Source organism: Pseudopodoces humilis, chromosome 18, assembly GCF_049639895.1.
Source record: "Pseudopodoces humilis isolate 2021_Gansu_Grassland_sample_001 chromosome 18, ASM4963989v1, whole genome shotgun sequence".
Lineage (NCBI taxonomy): Eukaryota > Metazoa > Chordata > Aves > Passeriformes > Paridae > Pseudopodoces > Pseudopodoces humilis.
Window position 1 is genome coordinate 6854646 of NC_142217.1, and position 17816 is coordinate 6872461.

General features: G+C 43.9%; 2 protein-coding genes across 2 annotated transcripts in view; both read left to right on the top strand.

Moving 5' to 3' along the window:
* Positions 1-1591: 1591 nt before the first annotated feature.
* Positions 1592-11083, top strand: METTL22 (methyltransferase 22, Kin17 lysine). The gene is made up of 11 exons (XM_005522874.3): positions 1592-1626; positions 2726-3059; positions 5444-5791; positions 6166-6206; positions 6292-6436; positions 6897-6968; positions 7057-7110; positions 7639-7719; positions 8653-8755; positions 9534-9702; positions 10221-11083. The coding sequence occupies exons 2-11, from the start codon at positions 2837-2839 to the stop codon at positions 10254-10256; spliced, it is 1272 nt and encodes a 423-aa protein (XP_005522931.3). The 5' UTR covers positions 1592-1626; positions 2726-2836; the 3' UTR covers positions 10257-11083.
* A 4717-nt stretch (positions 11084-15800) lies between these two features.
* ABAT (4-aminobutyrate aminotransferase) overlaps positions 15801-17816 on the top strand; it is a 48955-nt gene continuing 46939 nt past the window's right edge. Inside the window, exon 1 of the mRNA XM_005522875.3 lies at positions 15801-15886. The gene's annotated coding sequence lies outside the window, so the exon portion shown is untranslated. The remainder of the gene's footprint in view (positions 15887-17816) is intronic.

Here is a 17816-nt window from a genome sequence, read left to right on the forward strand (position 1 = left end):
AGCCTCTGTACCAGTAAGTGCCTCTTGCTGCAGACTGGTGAGATCTTGTGACAAATATAATCTGCTTTGCCTGCTTAGCACTCCATAGCAGTGAGGAACATGCCAGCAGAGAGAGACACTGCAGTAATAATTTATGTGTCAGTGTATCACCACGGGGAGTAAAATAATGTTCTGCTCTTTCACAAGAACCAGATAAAAGGAGAACAAATCTCCAAAGCATTTTTGTCAGATATTCATCCAGTAGAATTCCCCACAGAAACTGTAATGAGATATCTGAATGGCTTCTGAATGGCTTCTGTGTTTTCCATTTCATTGCCACTCAAAAGTCTTAACTGTAAAAATAGGGAAAGATTATTTCATTATTTTAATAATTATTTTAATAGTTCTTAGCCTTTGTTGAGGGAGGCAGATGATGAGAAGGAGACATCTAGAAATAGTTACAGACTATAAATTATATTCCAACTTTGCTTCAGCTAATCTTACAGTGGTACCAGAATTCTGTCATGCTCTGGACTAAGGAAGAAACGCTTATTTGCCTCCGCAGAGGTTTTCCCACTTCGTTTTCAAGCCGTTTGTAGATGGATTTTACATGGAATTACAGATGACCCGAGACAGATGCTAAAAACCATTAACAAAAGAACGTGCGTACACGTCTAGAAACTCCGAGCAAGTCCTGCGGATGCTGCAGCGCCAGCCTTTCCCCGCCTCCCCCGGCAGGCTTTTAGCGGGGTTCAGCGGTGGGGAATTCTCAAACACGGGCGATCCCGGGCACAGCGGTGACGGGAGATCCCCGGTACAGCGGTGACGGGAGATCCCCGGTACAGCGGTGACGGGAGATCCCCGGTACAGCGGTGACGGGAGATCCCCGGTACAGCGGTGACGGGAGATCCCGGGCACAGCGGTGACGGGAGATCCCCGGTACAGCGGTGACGGGAGATCCCCGGTACAGCGGTGACGGGAGATCCCGGGTACAGCGGTGACGGGAGATCCCGGGTACAGCGGTGACGGGAGATCCCCGGTACAGCGGTGACGGGAGATCCCCGGTACAGCGGTGACGGGAGATCCCGGGCACAGCGGTGACGGGAGATCCCGGGTACAGCGGTGACGGGAGATCCCCGGTACAGCGGTGACGGGAGATCCCCGGTACAGCGGTGACGGGAGATCCCCGGTACAGCGGTGACGGGAGATCCCGGGTACAGCGGTGACGGGAGATCCCGGGCACAGCGGTGACGGGAGATCCCGGGTACAGCGGTGACGGGAGATCCCGGGCACACCGGTGACGGGAGATCCCGGGCACACCGGTGACGGGAGATCCCCGGTACAGCGGTGACGGGAGATCCCGGGTACAGCGGTGACGGGAGATCCCCGGTACAGCGGTGACGGGAGATCCCGGGCACAGCGGTGACGGGAGATCCCGGGCACAGCGGTGACGGGAGATCCCGGGTACAGCGGTGACGGGAGATCCCCGCTACAGCGGTGACGGGAGATCCCCGGTACAGCGGTGACCGCACGGCCGCAGCACCCGCGGGGCCGCCGGGCAGCGGCGTCAGCGGAAGGAGCCGGAAGGAACCGCCAGCTCCGCAGCGACACCGGGAGAGGCGGGACCGGAACGGGGAAGGGGGAGAGGTGAGACCCGAGCGGGGAACGGGGAGAGGTGGGACAGGAGCGGGGAACGGGGAGAGGCGGGTCCCACCGTGGGGACACGGGCCACGTAGGTTTCACCGTGGGGAATTCACACGGTACAGTCGGGTCCCGGCCGCGCTCCCGCCGCCGCCCCGTGCCCGCAGAGCCTCGGCCCGGCCCCGCTGGAAGCGGAGCCCCGCAGGTCTGACCCAGGGACACTGCCCGGCGGGGCTGCCCTGGCTCCTGCGCCGAGTCCCGCCGGGAAAGGGCAGGTTCGGAGCTGGCAGAAGTTAACAGAGCCGCAGATACAGATAGACACCCTGCTTCTAAAGCCTGGAGTGTTTTGAGTGTGGATATGTGTGATGGTCCAGCAGGGAGCTACTAAACTGATCACGGGTCTGGAACATCACTCTTACGAGGAAAGGCTGAAGTTGAGAAGAGATGACTGAGGGAGACCTTCTTAATGTGTATAAATATCAAAGGGAGGGCTCAGAGCAGGGACCGGGCGCTGCTCCCTGGGGCCCAGCAATGGGGCAGGAACTGATGCCCAAGAAGCTCCAGCTGAACACGAGGAAGAACTTCCCTGTGCAGGGACCAAGCACTGGCGCAGATTGTCCACAGAGAGTGGAGTCTCCCTCAACGGAGATATTCTGGAACCATCTGGAGATGATCCTGTGATCCAGAATGACCCTGCCTGAGCAGGGAGGTGGGACCAGATGAGCCACTGTGGTCCCTTCCAGCCTGAACCATTCAGTGATCTTGTTCAAGCACAACTGGATAATAGCAAATTTAGCATAATCATTCAAGATGTTAATGTCAGCACAGGAAATAGCCTTATTCCCTTTGAAGACCTTGATTGACCATTGTAATTCTCTGCAGTCATGGTAATGTTTGTTTTTTTTCAGGGGAGGTTGTTTGTAACACAAGCAAATTAGTAGCTCTTCCTAAAATATACAGTGACTGTCACTGAGCTACTAACAGTTACATATTTGAGAATTCTGTAAAAGCATTGGAACATTGCTACTTTAATGAACAGTGTGATCTGATTTATATCTTCTGAAATACTGCTGGACCACTAAAAGCTGCCTGTGTTTGGTTTTAGGTTGAATATCCTGATGAGTAACTTGTTGTCTTGGAGCGTGGTGGAGCTTGCACGATCACACCTTCTCAGAAACTGTCCTGAGGTTCCCTTGGTGAGCAGAGCTGTTACTGGATGCCTGTAAGTGGAAGAGAATGGAATCCCTGTGTGGCAGCACTGCTTAAGGGACTGTTTGAGCGCTGCAGATGTTCCTCTCACCAGCACCCCATGGTAGATTTCATGGAGAAGGAGATGGATAACCCCACGTTTAGAAGTGACACTGTGCTGTCTGATGTTCACTTGCATTGTCCAAGCCAAAGACACCTCATGGTGAGACTGAATGCAGTTGGACAGCCAGGTAATGGATGCTGACACTGATGGAGCTGTGTTTTAACTGTACTCATATCTTTGTAAGGCTGAATCCTCCTCTAAGTGGTTGATATTAACAGGTACATATTTTATTCCAGTTATAAGCAGAATCACTTCCTACTCAGTCTTTAGAAAGAGGGCTAGCTGTATTCTCATGAAATTAACTCCAGAAATGAAAACTTATAGACAGCCTGTCTTAAAAATTAAATTTTAAATTACTTTCTGAGAAAAATTAACCAAATTTACACACTTGAAGGTTTAATTTAATGTGTTTGCTCATTGAGCAATAGTGTCAATATAGCACTTTGGGAATCATGATTAAAAATAAGGTTGTGATGTTTCTTATACACAAACAAAAGGTGAGAACCCAGGGGTTTTAAACAGTGTAACTTAAGTTTAAAACAGAAGCTATCAATAATTAATTAGTAATTAATCAGTAATTAATTTATTAAGTTTAATTAAATGTTTATGTGATGATTTACCATCTATTCCAGGGGAGCATAACAGCTTTCTTTGGGCTTTGTGGTGTTTTTTTGGTTTTGATTTTTTTGTTGTTGTGGTGGTGGGTTTTTTTTGGTTTGTTTTTTTTTATTGTTGGTGGGGTTGGGTTTTTTTGGGGGGCGGGTGTTTGCTTCAAAAAAAATGTCAACAAGAAAACTCAATGGCTTTAACTGACATAGAATTTGAAGAGTCAAAGCTGTGGAGGAAATGAGTTGGCAAATGCCCCTGGCTGATTGCCAGCTTGTAGTTTGCTATAAAGTTGTCAAGGGAACTGACCTTGAAGCTGCTGGCAAAATGTTCTGTACAAAAGTCCTGCTGTGACAGAAGGGTTAATTGTTTTTTCAAACCCAGTTGTGACATAAAAAGAGTAAGCTCTGCAGCTGTTCTGGTGTATGACAGTGTGAAAAATTATCAAAGTAGGCCTGACAAAGAAATGAATAATAATTTTGACCCTGTTCAGGTCAAAACCCAGGTAGTTAATGCTGTGGTGGGTCTTCTTGCTGTTTGACATGTGTTGCTGTGATTGTGCTTGATGCAAAGAGCCTTTCAGGAGAAGGAGATGACAATGTGTTCCACCTACTCTGGATGAGCTCCGTCTGGGAAATTCCTCTGGTTATTGAGACAAGAACTGTGTGGTCATATGCCAGTCTTTAATGCCATAACAATCTACCAGTGCCACTTTGCTGTGTTTTGGGGCAGTTTATGGGGATTTAGTCTCTTCCCCTTTGAGTCAGTTTGGCTTTCCACCTTTTGAATGCTGTAGAAATGCAGAGGATCAGAATGGTCTTGGAGAACAAAACACTTCATTCACTGGTGGCATCCTCTGTTCCAATTAGTTTCGTCTGGCCATCATGCAAACAGCAGAGACTTTAAATTTTCTCATGCTAGGACAGGCATTGAAGATTTTATTAGATCCAGCTAGAAATGGTCTCACTAGAGAGGCACCTCAGTCAGATTTCCATAGACCACCTTGGAACATCATGCCTACTAAAGAAACTGGAATAGAACTCCATAAATTGTGAAATTGTTGAAAGCAGTGGTGTCAAGCACTTTGTCTCTTCCTTTTTATTGGGAATGAACATAGATGGAAGGACTGTGGAATGTTTGTTCCTCTTTATGTATGGTATTCAGGCAGTACAGATTCCTGTAATTAAAATTGCAAGGTCCATGTTTCAATAAATTAAGATTTTAATAGATGCTGGTGTCACTGAATGATTGTTGTAAAAGATTTTTAATTAATTGGTCATTGAGAACAGCTTCAATCATTTAATCTCTTTGAATAATCAGTTTGAACACTTAAAAAAAATTACAGAAGTGTCATCTTTGTCTCCTGTGCACTTATTTCTGCTCTTATATACTGAGCCAATTTCAAGGCTTGAAGTTGCTTGAATTCCTAATGACTTTCAAAGCAGTAAACAAAAATTCAACTCAGATTTTGCTAGAACATGCTTCTTTCTTACAGGATAGTAATCTTAACCAAAAGAAACGAATTCTAACTTACATGAATTCTGCTTTTAACTTAATTTGAACTTCTGTGTACAGAAATTTTAGAGGCTGTAAGAAAGCATCCCCTCTGCCAATAGTTAAAATAAATATTACTAATTCAGATGAATGTGCCCATTGTGGCTGTGCAGATGCTCAGTCAGCCAGTGGGTTGTGAGAGTGCTTCATTAATTTCTGATGACAGAACTTAGTAACAGAAGTATTTCTTCATAGCAAATTAAACTATATTTCAAGTTACCTGTATAATTTTTTACTCTACAGATTTTTAATACAAGTAATGCATGCCAAAATCTCATGCTTGTGGAAGCTGTGCACAGATTCTGCCTTATCTGGTGTTTAACCTTTCCCCCCCACACTGTGTTCTTACAGTATTCCTGTCATATTTCAAACTCCTTTGGAGCACAGAAGATTTGGCATCTGGGAAACACGTGGGAGAAGTTACCACAGGAAGAGAACACCAGTGCAGAAGTGGAGATGATCTGTGTGACAAGGACAGGAGTAACATGAAAAAAGGAGAATTAAATAGTGAAGGAGTAGAAGCTCTGCTAGATGATGATGGAGACTTGGAAGTGGTCAGAAGGCCTCGAAGTGCCTCTGATTTGCAAGCAGAGGATCTTTTGAGGGATATAGTGTGCCCTGTAATTCTGATGAAAGGGAAAGAAGATGCTTTTGAAGATGAAGAGCAGGAGTGTACCCGCAGTGATGTTGTTAAAATAGGTAAATAAGTTTTCATTCAGGGAGAAATGTGGCAAATATGTTTCTGTAAAACAAAAGAAAAATACGCTTTCTCTAGAAATGGAACAGCAGTTTGTTAAGTGAAAGAAAATAATGAACACAATACTGTGATATTGCAAATAAATATTTACCTTTTTTCTCTGGAAGTGATTTGGGCAGTTGTATACCATGGGAAGCTCAGTGCACCTTAGTTAGAAATGGGTGTTTGGCATTATCTAGCATTATTCTATAGAATGAAGAGTGTTTAGTTCTATATGTGAAAGGGAAGCATAGCCTTAGTTTCAAACTTGCCACTGTGAAACTTGATTTGAACAATTTTGAGATAATTATTTTCTGCTCTGCTCTCATTTCCACAGAACACACTATGGCAACCCCCTTAGAAGACGTTGGTAAACAAGTACGTGTTCAGCCTTGTAGTATCTTGATTTTCATGGAATGTGCTTCAGAACTGACTCAGTTTCAAGTGCTTCCCTTGTCCCCAGGTCTGGCGTGCTGCCTTCCTCCTGGCTGATTACATTCTCTTTCAAAGGGACACGTTCAGGTGCTGCTCAGTGCTGGAGCTTGGAGGTGGCACTGGAATTACCAGCATTATCATGGGGACAGTTGCCAGGAGAGTTTATTGCACAGGTAAGGCAGTTCTTTTCAGTTAAATATTTTCATGAAACTTCCCAAAGCAGTGCTTTCATCCTGGTGCTTTCAGACTCATCTGTTCATTTATAGTTAATAATTTTTTATTAACACATATCAATTTATGTTATTTACTGAAAAATAACAGGAACTTCCTCAAGGGGCTGAGAAAGCCCAAGAGTTTAAAGGCAAGATACCTTGCAGTGAACTCAAGATAATCTGTCCAGATTGAAATAGGTAGTGTAGGGATCTAACTTCTTTCTTCAAGGGCTTCTCAGAGCTTAGAACTGAAAGACAAAGGGAAGAAGGATATTAGGGAAGCATTCATCAGTGGATGGAGTTGCTCTGAATTTTCCTTAGTCTCAGGGGCTTGAGAAAAACTTTGAGTATTAGTCTCAGAGGCATACATGGCCCATACAAAATATTCTTGTTTTTAATATAATTTTCACTTCTTTTACAGATGTTGGTGAAGACCTTCTGGCCATGTGTGAGCAAAATGTTGCATTGAACAAACACCTGATGGAGCCAGGAGGTAGGTGCTGTATGGTCAGATTTTGACTCTACTTTAGCCCAGGTGCTGTCTGAAATTTGTGACTGATGTGATCTTTCTGCATCCCCAGGAGGGGAAATTAAAGTGAAAGAACTGGATTGGCTGAAAAATGAATTCTGCACTGGTAAGTGCTTAGAATGGGTTCTTTTAGATTTGGCTTGGTGGTTGGTGTTACATATTCAAAAGCCTCTCTTGGGCCTCAGAGAAAATTGTGGTTAATGATAATATTTGACACTGCCAGTTGAAAAGGTTTAATGTTTATTGGGCTTTCACATAAAGATTCTTTTAATGAAGAATAAATGTTTTAAAGCATGATAAAATAGGAAGATTAATCAAAACTTACATAAGGATGTATCTGGGGTTTTGTTTAAAGGCGTGTTTGTTTTAATGTATCTAAAGCTGTGATCTTGCTAAGGGATTGTGAATTCTGAAATGGAAGAAAACTTTGGCTTTCCAGTCAGCCTTGGGAGGGTTGGACATAGCACAGAGGACTGGGGGAACTTCAGAAAATGAACAGGGAAGGTTTTGATTTCCTGTGAGTGATGTGCTCTCTTTATGGAGTAGCAGCTGCTGACAGGAGCTAAGAAGTTCCTTTCCTCCAGTCATTTGAGACATTTAATCATGTACACCAAAGCCATCTTCTTTCTTACAGATCCTGAAGCTCCTTATAGCTGGTCTGAAGAAGAGATTGCTGATTTGCTTGATCACTGTTCTGTGATAATGGCAGCTGATGGTAGGGATATATAAACAGTAAGCTTTTAAATCAAACACTTGAGCATTATGAGTAATAATTTAAACATACCTAGCTTGCTTTTTAAATCTAATAGGTCAGATCCTTACCTAATTCGCCAAAGCTCTGCCTTAAGTGTTCCTGCCTGTATTTTTATTTTCTATATGCTTATATTTACGTTCTAAATTAGCAATTATGAGAACAGATGTTATAAGATACGAGCTTTTCCTTTTCTTTGGTGTGTTAATTCTTTGTGACTAAATAAATTGCTCAACACAATCACAAGTAACTAAGGAATCAGAATAACTTCTGTGCAAATAATGATAATAGGTCGTTAGACTAAGATTTTCTGTAATGTGAGTAACAGTTGCAGATGCTGTACTCTCCCATGGAGTGTATGATTTTGGATATCACTTTTCTGCTTTTTCCCTTATTTATGTGAAGGACTTTGAAATTACAAGCTAGCTTATCTGTATAGGAAAACCACTATTTTGATCTATAGACAAAGGAGAATTGGGTTTAGTTCCGGTATTGAAAGGAGTTGTGAGACTGCATTCAGAGGAGATCTGACTGTAAACTAATTATGGCCTGGTGTGGGTTTTTGTAAGAGGCTCTCTACTCTCTTAATATCCTGGTTATTTAGCTTTTTAGCAAGTTTATTTCCTGGATGAGAGAATTTTTGTCAAAGCTTGTAAATTGTCTGAAAAATGATTCCCATTCTGATGAGAGAAAACTTAAAGAAAGCCTGGCATAAATAGCAGCAGTGAATACTCTTACAGGGCCAGCTGTTGCCATTAAAAATGTACTTTTCACTTAGATAAAAGAGTGACTGCTTTGATTGGAGCAATCAAATAAGGCCTGTTGTTGTTTCATAAAGGACACTTAAGTAAATTATATCCTTAATTATACATTTGCTCTTCATCTTGTTTTTTATAGTGTTCTATGATGATGACCTGACAGATGCCTTGTTCAGAACTCTGTATAGAATCACACACAACTTGAGAAGTTCTTGTACAGTTTATTTAGCACTGGAAAAGAGGTGAGCATTACCAAGAATGTAATATAAAAAGCACTAAACACTTTGTGTGTTTTAATTAAAGGTTGGCTTCTGATTTTCATTGTATCAGATGATCACAGGCTGCAGTACATGCTCAGTACAAGCTTCTTTTTTTTTTCCTACATGCTTAATTTTTATCAGTCCAGAATTTGAGTTTAACAAGAGTTTGCCTGTTGTTGTCCTATCTTTGCCTCACCTGAGATAACCTCTGTGCAAAAAAAGGATAAATAGGTGGCTAGATTGATGTATTCTGTAATGCCTGACAACATTTGCTATATATTTTTAAGGTCACAGGGTGGAATGAAGTGGTTTAGAATTAGGGTATTTATTTCCTAGCTTGAGCAACTCTAGAACAGTTTCTCTTGTTTGCTTTAAAAGAATCAATGAATGTTTTGAAGTAGTTGGAGTCCATCCATAAGCTGATACACAAATAGGCTTTGCTTAAATCTCTAGAGATATGTAAGCAGTAACTCTTCCTGTGGTTTGTTGCCAGGTGCATGTCCAGGAAGCCAAGCCAATGATTTTGTTATGGCAAAGTGCCCTAAAATCAATGGAAGGATTCATCCAAGAGTTACTGTGTATTGATGCTGACATAACATCTTTTCTGCTTTTCAGGAATGGGGGGTGTACATTTTTTTGGCTGTTGCAGGGAGTTAATTATGCTGAGAAGACACATTTCTTCATTAGCTGAGGGAAGCTACACACCCCCTTAAGATGCCAGTTTAGGAGAGATGTTCTAAATAAAGTACTCTTTTGCCAGGCTGAACTTCACTTTAAGACATATGGATATTACATGTGAAGCCTACAGCCACTTTAGAAACACTCTAAATGATTTGGAGAACCTCCAAGATGGAAAAATGAAATATACAGTGGAGCCCATTAAACTTGATTTCTGCCAGTTCCTTGTTTATGAGCGAATTGAGCAGTTGGTAAGTGGCATTCATGAAAATAAATGTAATGTGTCAGGCTAATCATCTCAAATTAGTTATCAGCTGTTTCTGTAACATGAATTAAGAACAGGAGAATAAACATTATCTTTTATTTCCATTTAGCTTTTCTGATTTAAAATGATTCTTGTTTGTGCTTACATAATCTGTACTAGACTGACATGTCCTGGTTTTGGCTGGGGCAGAGTTGATTTTCTATCACCAGCAGTAGAGTGACTGAGATTGCACTCAGTTCCTCCAAGGATAAGAGACTTTTGCTTTGTAAAATGCCATTTTTGTGATTGAACTGGAAAATGGGACCAATATCTCTTTTCAATTTTCTTGTAGGAGAGCTTTCATTTCACACTTTTAGTAATTCCTTTCCCAGTTCAGAGTTCAGGGAATAATATTCTAATATCTACAAAGAAGTCAATTAGCTGTAAACTTCTGTTATTGAGAAACATGCACGATATAATATTTCTGGTTATGTAATTACCTCTGTATGTTTTCTGCTCCTGCAGGAATTGTGGAAGATCATGGCTGAGCACCTAACATGACAGGCCCACAAGAAAAGAGAATATCTTTACCCAAGGAGAAGGGCTATTTTGATGTTCTGTTAAGGATTTTTATCCCAAGAAGAGCATCTTCCTGGTGGAATTGTGTTCTCAGAAATTATTGCAATGCAGTTTTGCTTTAGTTTTCTGGTTTTGGCACTTCATTTCTTGGACTTGTGCACTTGGACATGATTTCTTTGATGTTTCTGAGTACCTGCTGGATGCCAGACAGTGGCAGTGACACGGTGACTTGCTCTTTGGGATTGATGACTTCACTTTTAGAGTGTGGCAAAGAAGTATTTCACCTTTTCCATGTGGCTGATTTGCAGATGTCGTGCATTTCCCTTTTTAGTTTACACAGCATGGACACCGTTCTCAGTCTTATCCCAGTTCCACACATTATTTGTATTTGTGGACACTTGTGAAACAATGTTCTGGACAAAGCTTGTTTGTCATGAATTAAACATTCTTTAAGAAATTTGTTTATGAAACTTGGCCCTTAATTGTCAGTTTGTCCTATATAAATCTCTCCAGTTTAGGGCCACTGTCTGAATTGAAAGGAGACAAGATGCATTTTGTTTCAGCCTCTAAAAATACTCCACAGGGTTTTTGGAGTATAGGAGATCAACCCTATATTGTCCTGCAGGAATTCTAAGCTATTCTGTCCTAGGCAGGTTGAGGGTGAGAAGGTACCACATGAAGGGAGATATTACAGCTCTTAAGATATTTGGAATTGTGTCCTCAGTACATATATGTGAGGCTGGGAGTAGGGAATGTCTTGCCCACACAAAAGGAAACCTCCAATATCTTACTTCTGGATTAAAATAAAACATATTTATTAAATCTCTCCTGTGTTATTAATGAAACTAAAAATCTGCTCATACTTTTATAAATGTTATGTGCACTGTTGTTTTATATCAGTTTGCCATATGACAATGCCATGGAAATCTTTGTGCCCACTGCATTCCTCAGCACCAGGAGGGTGTCAGTGATGGAGCTGTTCCAGCCTGGGACTTGTGGGAGTGTGCAAGGCATTCATTAGAAGCATCTGATGGACTTCCTGAAAGCCTGTTTTACATTTGGTGTAGGCCAGGGATTTCATAACCTGCTTATGTGTGTGAAGGCCTATTTTTTGTGTTCTTCAATGGGATGAAAGTCATTAGATAATCATGGCTATTGCCTGTTAGTACAGTCAAAGTAAAAATTACATTATGTTAGCACATATATGCCTAGATTAATACAAAACTTCTCTTTCAGAGCCCTCATTTAAACTTCAAAGATAAAAAACTGTATTTTAACCCAAAGAGTCCCAAACTAGCATTTGTTGGTTTGTTATGTTATCAACTTTGGTAGATTCAACTATTTTTGAATGTAGCTGCTTATTTCAGTAATGGTTTTTTGAAGGCTATACAAGAAACAATTCAAACTGATGTGAAATAATGTGAGCAGTTAGGGAGTCCTGTTGTATTTCTCCTACAGGATTTCTCAAAGTCTTTGGAATTATCAAGAGAAACTCACCTACAAGTCCTTAATTTCTGTTAAGGAAGAAAAAGTATGCTCTTTATTTAAAACCTATGAATATTTCTACTTGGCTGTGGAGATTAAGTTTTCATTTGGGAAACTGACTCTCTTTTGCTAAATAAAGTCATCAGGCAGTTGTGAGCATTTCTGGATGTGGTTGGCAAATCCAGAGGTTATCCAGATGGATCATTTTCAGGATGAGGAACATACAGGAGGTCAAGGGGAACCTGTGGAGCCCTTGCAGTGCACTTAGTTCTGGTAAAAGGAAGGAGTGTCCAAATCTTCTTGGGAAGTATGGTAATGGATAGACATGATCTTCCAGGAGGAATCTGGTTTGAAACAAATTGATTTTCACTTTAGTCACTGCCATATGGTGAAACAATAAATGCCTTTTCTCAGTCCTCACTCCTCTCCTGCTTTTCTCTCTCTTAAGCAAAGGTGACACAATTATAGATACTGGTCAGGACAAAAACTTGAACTTTTATGTGACACCCAAATAAACATTGCAAACTAATTGCATTTATTTCTTTTAAATCTTTGTTGATGTGAAACTTTCAGAGTTGCTTTGTTGTTAACATCTGTGCGACATTTTGTAGCAGAAAAAAGTTGAAGACACTCCCTTGATGGGATAGATTCTGTATATTTATCATTGCTGGGTATTCTCAAGAGTAGGTGGCTATTTGTAGGCCATCCTTGTAGCTCCATCTGCTGTACAACACTTTGAGTCAAAACATTTTACAGTTTGTTCAACACCCTGTTCTTTTCTAGTTTGACAATACTGTATTTTGGAGTAACAGTTTAGGTGGCATGTGTGGTTCTGCACTTCTAGACTTGCAGATGTAGTTACAATGGAACTAATCCTGAAAAAAGGTGGTGTTTAACTGCCTACTTCTTGACAGTAGCTTTAGGAGCTCATAGCCTCCAGTAGTTCAGGGTTTTCAGGAAACACTAGGAAAAAGTGGAGGTACTTTGTGTGTGTGTGTGTGTGGTGAGGACTTTTCATTCCTTAGAAGATGAGGACTTAATAGGATCTCAAAGTTTTATAGCAGATAACTATCATGAGATTGTCTGTTCATTAACTCAACCATTTGTGGACTTCTATATCTATCACTGCTTCCAGTCCTTTTCCCTTTTCACCAGAGGATTAGGGGCTTTGTCCCTGGCATTTACATTTCCGTTCTGTTTGCTTTGTTTTTTCTTATTCTGGTAAACAACATCTTAAAATTTGGGGAAATAATTTTGTGTATCTGATACTTATACTTGAGCATATTTTGTGTTCCAGTTGTATATTTTCCCCTTCTGTAGTGTTGGTTATAACAGTTTTGCAATCTGAATTCTGATGTTTTTGATTCCCAGGAAACCTAATTGCAAGTGTACTTCTTGATTGGATCAATGAGACCTAATCCAACTGACTCCTGTGATCCACTCAGGGCCATCAGTGGGGATCTGTTGCTGGGGGTATAAAGAAAGAACAGACCAACTATTTTGATGGCAATGGATATCTGGGTCCACTTTGGAGTTACGTGTAACTGTGCTGCCAATGCAGCAGTGCCGGGTGTATTAGCAATCTCATTTTCCTCAGTCCTGTGCCTGAAGCCACATTGCCTGGAGTCATTGCCACAAGTGTGACAGCCAAATGCTGCTGCTGATTTGAAAGACAGTTATTGGTGCTGAGTGTTGGGTACAGGAAACTGAAGACTGCATCTAAAAGGTGGGTGCTGAATTCCTGTCTGCTTGTTATGGCACGGCAAGGATAGCTGCCTGTCTCATAGGCTTGCAGAGGTTTTTCAGTCTGCAAAAAGATTGAAAAAAATAAATTGAGAATTTTTCACTTAATGCTTAGCAACTTGTCTTTAAAATGCAGTTCATCTCATGACTGTGATCATGGTATTTGTAACCTGAACACTTTGGAGGTTCAAGTGAAGTAGGATTTGGAAATGAGTTCATTCTTGCTTCCAGGCTGTCATGCTGTGACATAGGTCCAGAGGTTTGTGTTCTATTACAGACTCATCTTGACCCTGACTTTTTGTGTGTCCTTTGCATCCATGCTGGAAGTTGGTGCATTAACAGAATAAAGCTTCCTCTTGAGAAATAACTCCCTCTTCATGCTGCCAGCGGAGCAGTCATCTGTGTCAGTACAGCACATTGCCTCAGAGAAAGTTTCCCCCAGCAGATGGCAGATGGAATTTCTTTAACAATACCTGCACCTAAAGGCAGTAACAAAAAAATATCTAGGTATATAAGTGTGTATGTTTATTTACACATTGTCCAGGCCAGCCCCACTGGTGTGAGCAAGAAGAGATGCAAAGGAACATCCTTTGCGATGCGAGCAAGCTGAGTGTATTCTCTAAGAGCAAATAGTCAAACGGGATGCTCATCAGATAGTGAGATACATAAGATGTTAATAATAATTAGAAGTAACATAATTCTTGCCTCAGAGTGAAGTAAAAATACATATAATAAACTAGGCAAGAAAGTTGACAGTGAGTTGGACAGAAAATAGTACGAAAAAAGTAAAGTTTGCTGCTCTGTTCTTGTTCTATGGGATATCAGTAGCAGGTTTACATTGTAGGACAATCAGAAGGGCACCAAGCAATTATCTGCTCTGTATTCCTCTCAAAGCAGAATCATATTCATCTGAGAATCTTGATAAGTGTTTGTTATCAAAGGCTCTCATCATAGATATCCTGTATTTCTCCCAGTAATCTGTTCTAGTGCTTCCTAATCCTTTATGACACAAATGCCTCGCTGTCATCTGAATGGATAAACTGCCTCATCTCTTGTGATTTTGGACTATTAAATCTTTCTTACTGGAACAAACTGACAGACATAAGGGTTCTGGGCAGGGTAAGTGGAAATGAGGAGGCGTAGATGGCCTAGCCTCGAGTGGTGCGTGCAGGGACAGAAGGATCCTGTATCACCATCTGCAAATTGATGGTGTTGCAGCACAAAAGAACAGCTCTGGCTCTCAGAGCCCGCAGCGTTCCTGCCTTGCTTGTGTCCTCCCCAGCTCTCCTACCTAGTGGCCTTCAGCTGCTCTGCCACAGTAGCTGCTCCAGGATACTCCCTGGAGCTTTTTGATAGAGGTCCTTGAGGGCTGAGCAGGGTCTGGCAGCTCCCCTTTCCTGTGACCGAGTGTGCATCTGTTATGAATCCCAGCTCTGTGAAGTCACCTGGACGGGGAGAGAGTGCCCGTGAGGGGAGAAGGGATGGAGGTGTACATTTCAGCAGCTCTTATTGCCCTTTGGTAACCAGCTCTTAGGTTTGGAAGAAAATCAAGACTGTGAATGAGACATGGAGTTCTGTAAGATGAAGGTCCAGGCAGGGTTCAACACACGTGCCATAGGTTCTGCTGTGGACAAGATACATAACATTATTTATTACTGGGTTGGAGCCTCAAAGGCAGTACTGTGTCTGCAAATACCACATTGCTGAAGCAGAACCAAGCAGCAACTGAGCAGAAGGGCTCGTTGTGGGATTTGAGCTGCTTCAGTCCACTACTGTCCACAACAAAACAGGTTTGTTAGGCCAGGCTTAAATGCTGGTGAAGATTTGGGTTTTAAATCTGGAATTTGACATCACCCTAGCTTTAATTTGTATTTCTAATCAGAGTTAGAAGACCAAAGGACTTCGTCAGTTGCTGTCTTGGCTAAATTAAGTATGTCCCAAGTGGCAGCAGGTGAACACGAAGCAATAAGTAAAGGACAGTGGGTCGTTGGGGACCTGTAACAGCGCAGGCACGGATTCCCATCGGGGTTAGGCAAGAGGCTCTGCTCTGCTGCCCTTGTCGGCGGTGGCCCAGGGAGCAGGGGGACGCGGGGCGGGTGGAGAAGAGGCCGGGCAGTCCCTCACCGAGGGGGCACCAGCGGCCCGGCCCCGCCGACCCTGAGGGTCCCCGCCGGCCCCCCCCCCCCCCCCGGGCGGGCCCCGGCCGCGCTCTCCCATTGGCCACGGCGGGCGCGGGGCCGCGGGCGGCGGTGCCGATTGGCTGCACCGCGCAGGGCGGGCGGGGCGCGGCGGGGCCGGCGGGAGCGCGGCCGGCCCAGCCCAGCGCAGCGCGGCGCAGCGCAGCCCGGCGCGGCCACCGCAGGACGCGCAGCCTGCACCTCCCGGTGAGCGCCCGCAGTCCTCGCCGCCCTTCGCTCCCGCCCGACAGCGGGACTCCCCGCGGGCCTCCATCTCCGCAGGCAGCGGTGCCCGCGTTGCCGGGGTAGCCCCGCGTCCCCCGCCGCTCGCTGATGCCCTTCCGCCGAGTTCCCGGCGCGGCGCACCCTGCGGGGAGCGGGGCGGCGCCGGGCCGCGACCGCGGGGCTTCCGCTGCCGAGCAGGGGCTGCAGGGGCCGGCGGGGGCTGCAGGGGCCGGCGCCGTCCTGCCCGCTCTGGGGGGCCCTGCCCTGCCGGAACCGAGCGTGCGGCTGGACCCCGGCGGGTCCCGGCGCCGTCCCCGGGGACCGCGGGGCGCAGGAGGGTTCGTGGTTCCCCGCGCGTTCGGCCGCACCGGGAGGCGGGTCTGGGATGCTCCGTGCCCCGGCAGCGGCACCGCCGACAGGCGGGTGGGCCCCGGCACGGACCTGCGGCGTGGAGAGGGCGGCAAAGGGAACGGGAGGGCACAAAAGCCGTGAGGAAACAGCTGCGAACCGGGGGGAGAGCGGCGCTGGCTGTGCGTGCGGGGCGCCCCGGCTCTGAGGTGTTGCAGGCAGCTGAGTAATGGTGTTAGTGGAGGCCTGGTGCTGCACTTCGGCCGAGCTATTCAGTTTCCTGTTCTCCAGCCGGTGCTGGTGATGCAAAAACCAAGCCAGTACCTCATGCTTTGGTTTGATACATCCTTAGCATCACTTGCCTTACAGTGTTTCAGGTAATGTGGGGCTCTTACATTGTCTCTGCCTAGCTTGGCATTTGACTCTGCGATTCTCCTTCTCTGTTTATGAAATAAACAGAGAAGGAAACTATATGCAAAGAAACTGAGCTACTGTGGGAGATTTCCAAGTAATTTTGTAATCAGTAATGAATGTTCAGGTTTACAAATACTGGATTTTGCCCTACAGTTCAAAGGCACAGTTGATGGGTATGGGCTCTGGGCTCTTAAAAGGGTCTTGCTCGTATAATTTGAAGCTAGTAATTCGGTAGAGGTTGAAAGACAACTGGTATAAAAGGAGAATAATAGTGGGGTTGCCTTCTGGAAGCTCTACAGTAACGAAATTACCTACTGAATCCTGTTATTTTCTGGTTATTGTGTTATAAATTGAATTGACAGTTTTGCAGCGCTCGTTGCATTGTTTTTTTGTTGTAATTGTCTTTTCTGTAGTGTGAGTATTGGGCAAATTCTGTCTGAGGAGCAGTTTGTCTTCACTAGCTGGAGTTACAAATACAGACTTGGAGGTCAATGATTCAAATGCTGGCTCACAGCTCACCACAATGAAGCACAGCATATGCAAAGAAGGAAAATACCTGGATTTTGTAGTGTTTCTCAAGCTTAATGTTTAAAGCACTCCTCAAACATCACTGGTCTGACTGTACAGACAGGGAAGCTGATAGAGAGAAAGAAAGCTGTTACTGCAATTTACATGCTGGATAGCCTTGTGGACAGGGAATCAGTGTTCAGGTCTTCTGTGTCTGCAGTCTGTGTGTGGCTCCTCCTGGACAATCCCAAGTGCAGAGGACAGTGATTCAGAGATCTGCAGATGAATGGAGACCTGAGTCAGTGAATGTGCCATGTTTTAGACAAGCTGACCTCTTGTAAAATACGTGTGGAAAAAAGCAATGAAACTATTTTATTAGTCTTTTATTACGCTTTTAGTCTTCTGAGGGATGACAGCCTCGGAGACATACTGTACAGTGAGGTGTCTTGTGCATCCAGACACAAAGTAAACTCCAATAAGTGGATAAAATTGGGTATTTATGCCCAGAGGCAGCAAGAAAGCACAGCATGCAAATAAACACCAAACAAATCAGTAGGTGTCCTGCTGGCAGCTGTGTCATTGGTCAAGGAGAATGTCCTAATCTGGATTTTTTAATAAGCAGGGAGAAATTCAGATTCTTGCC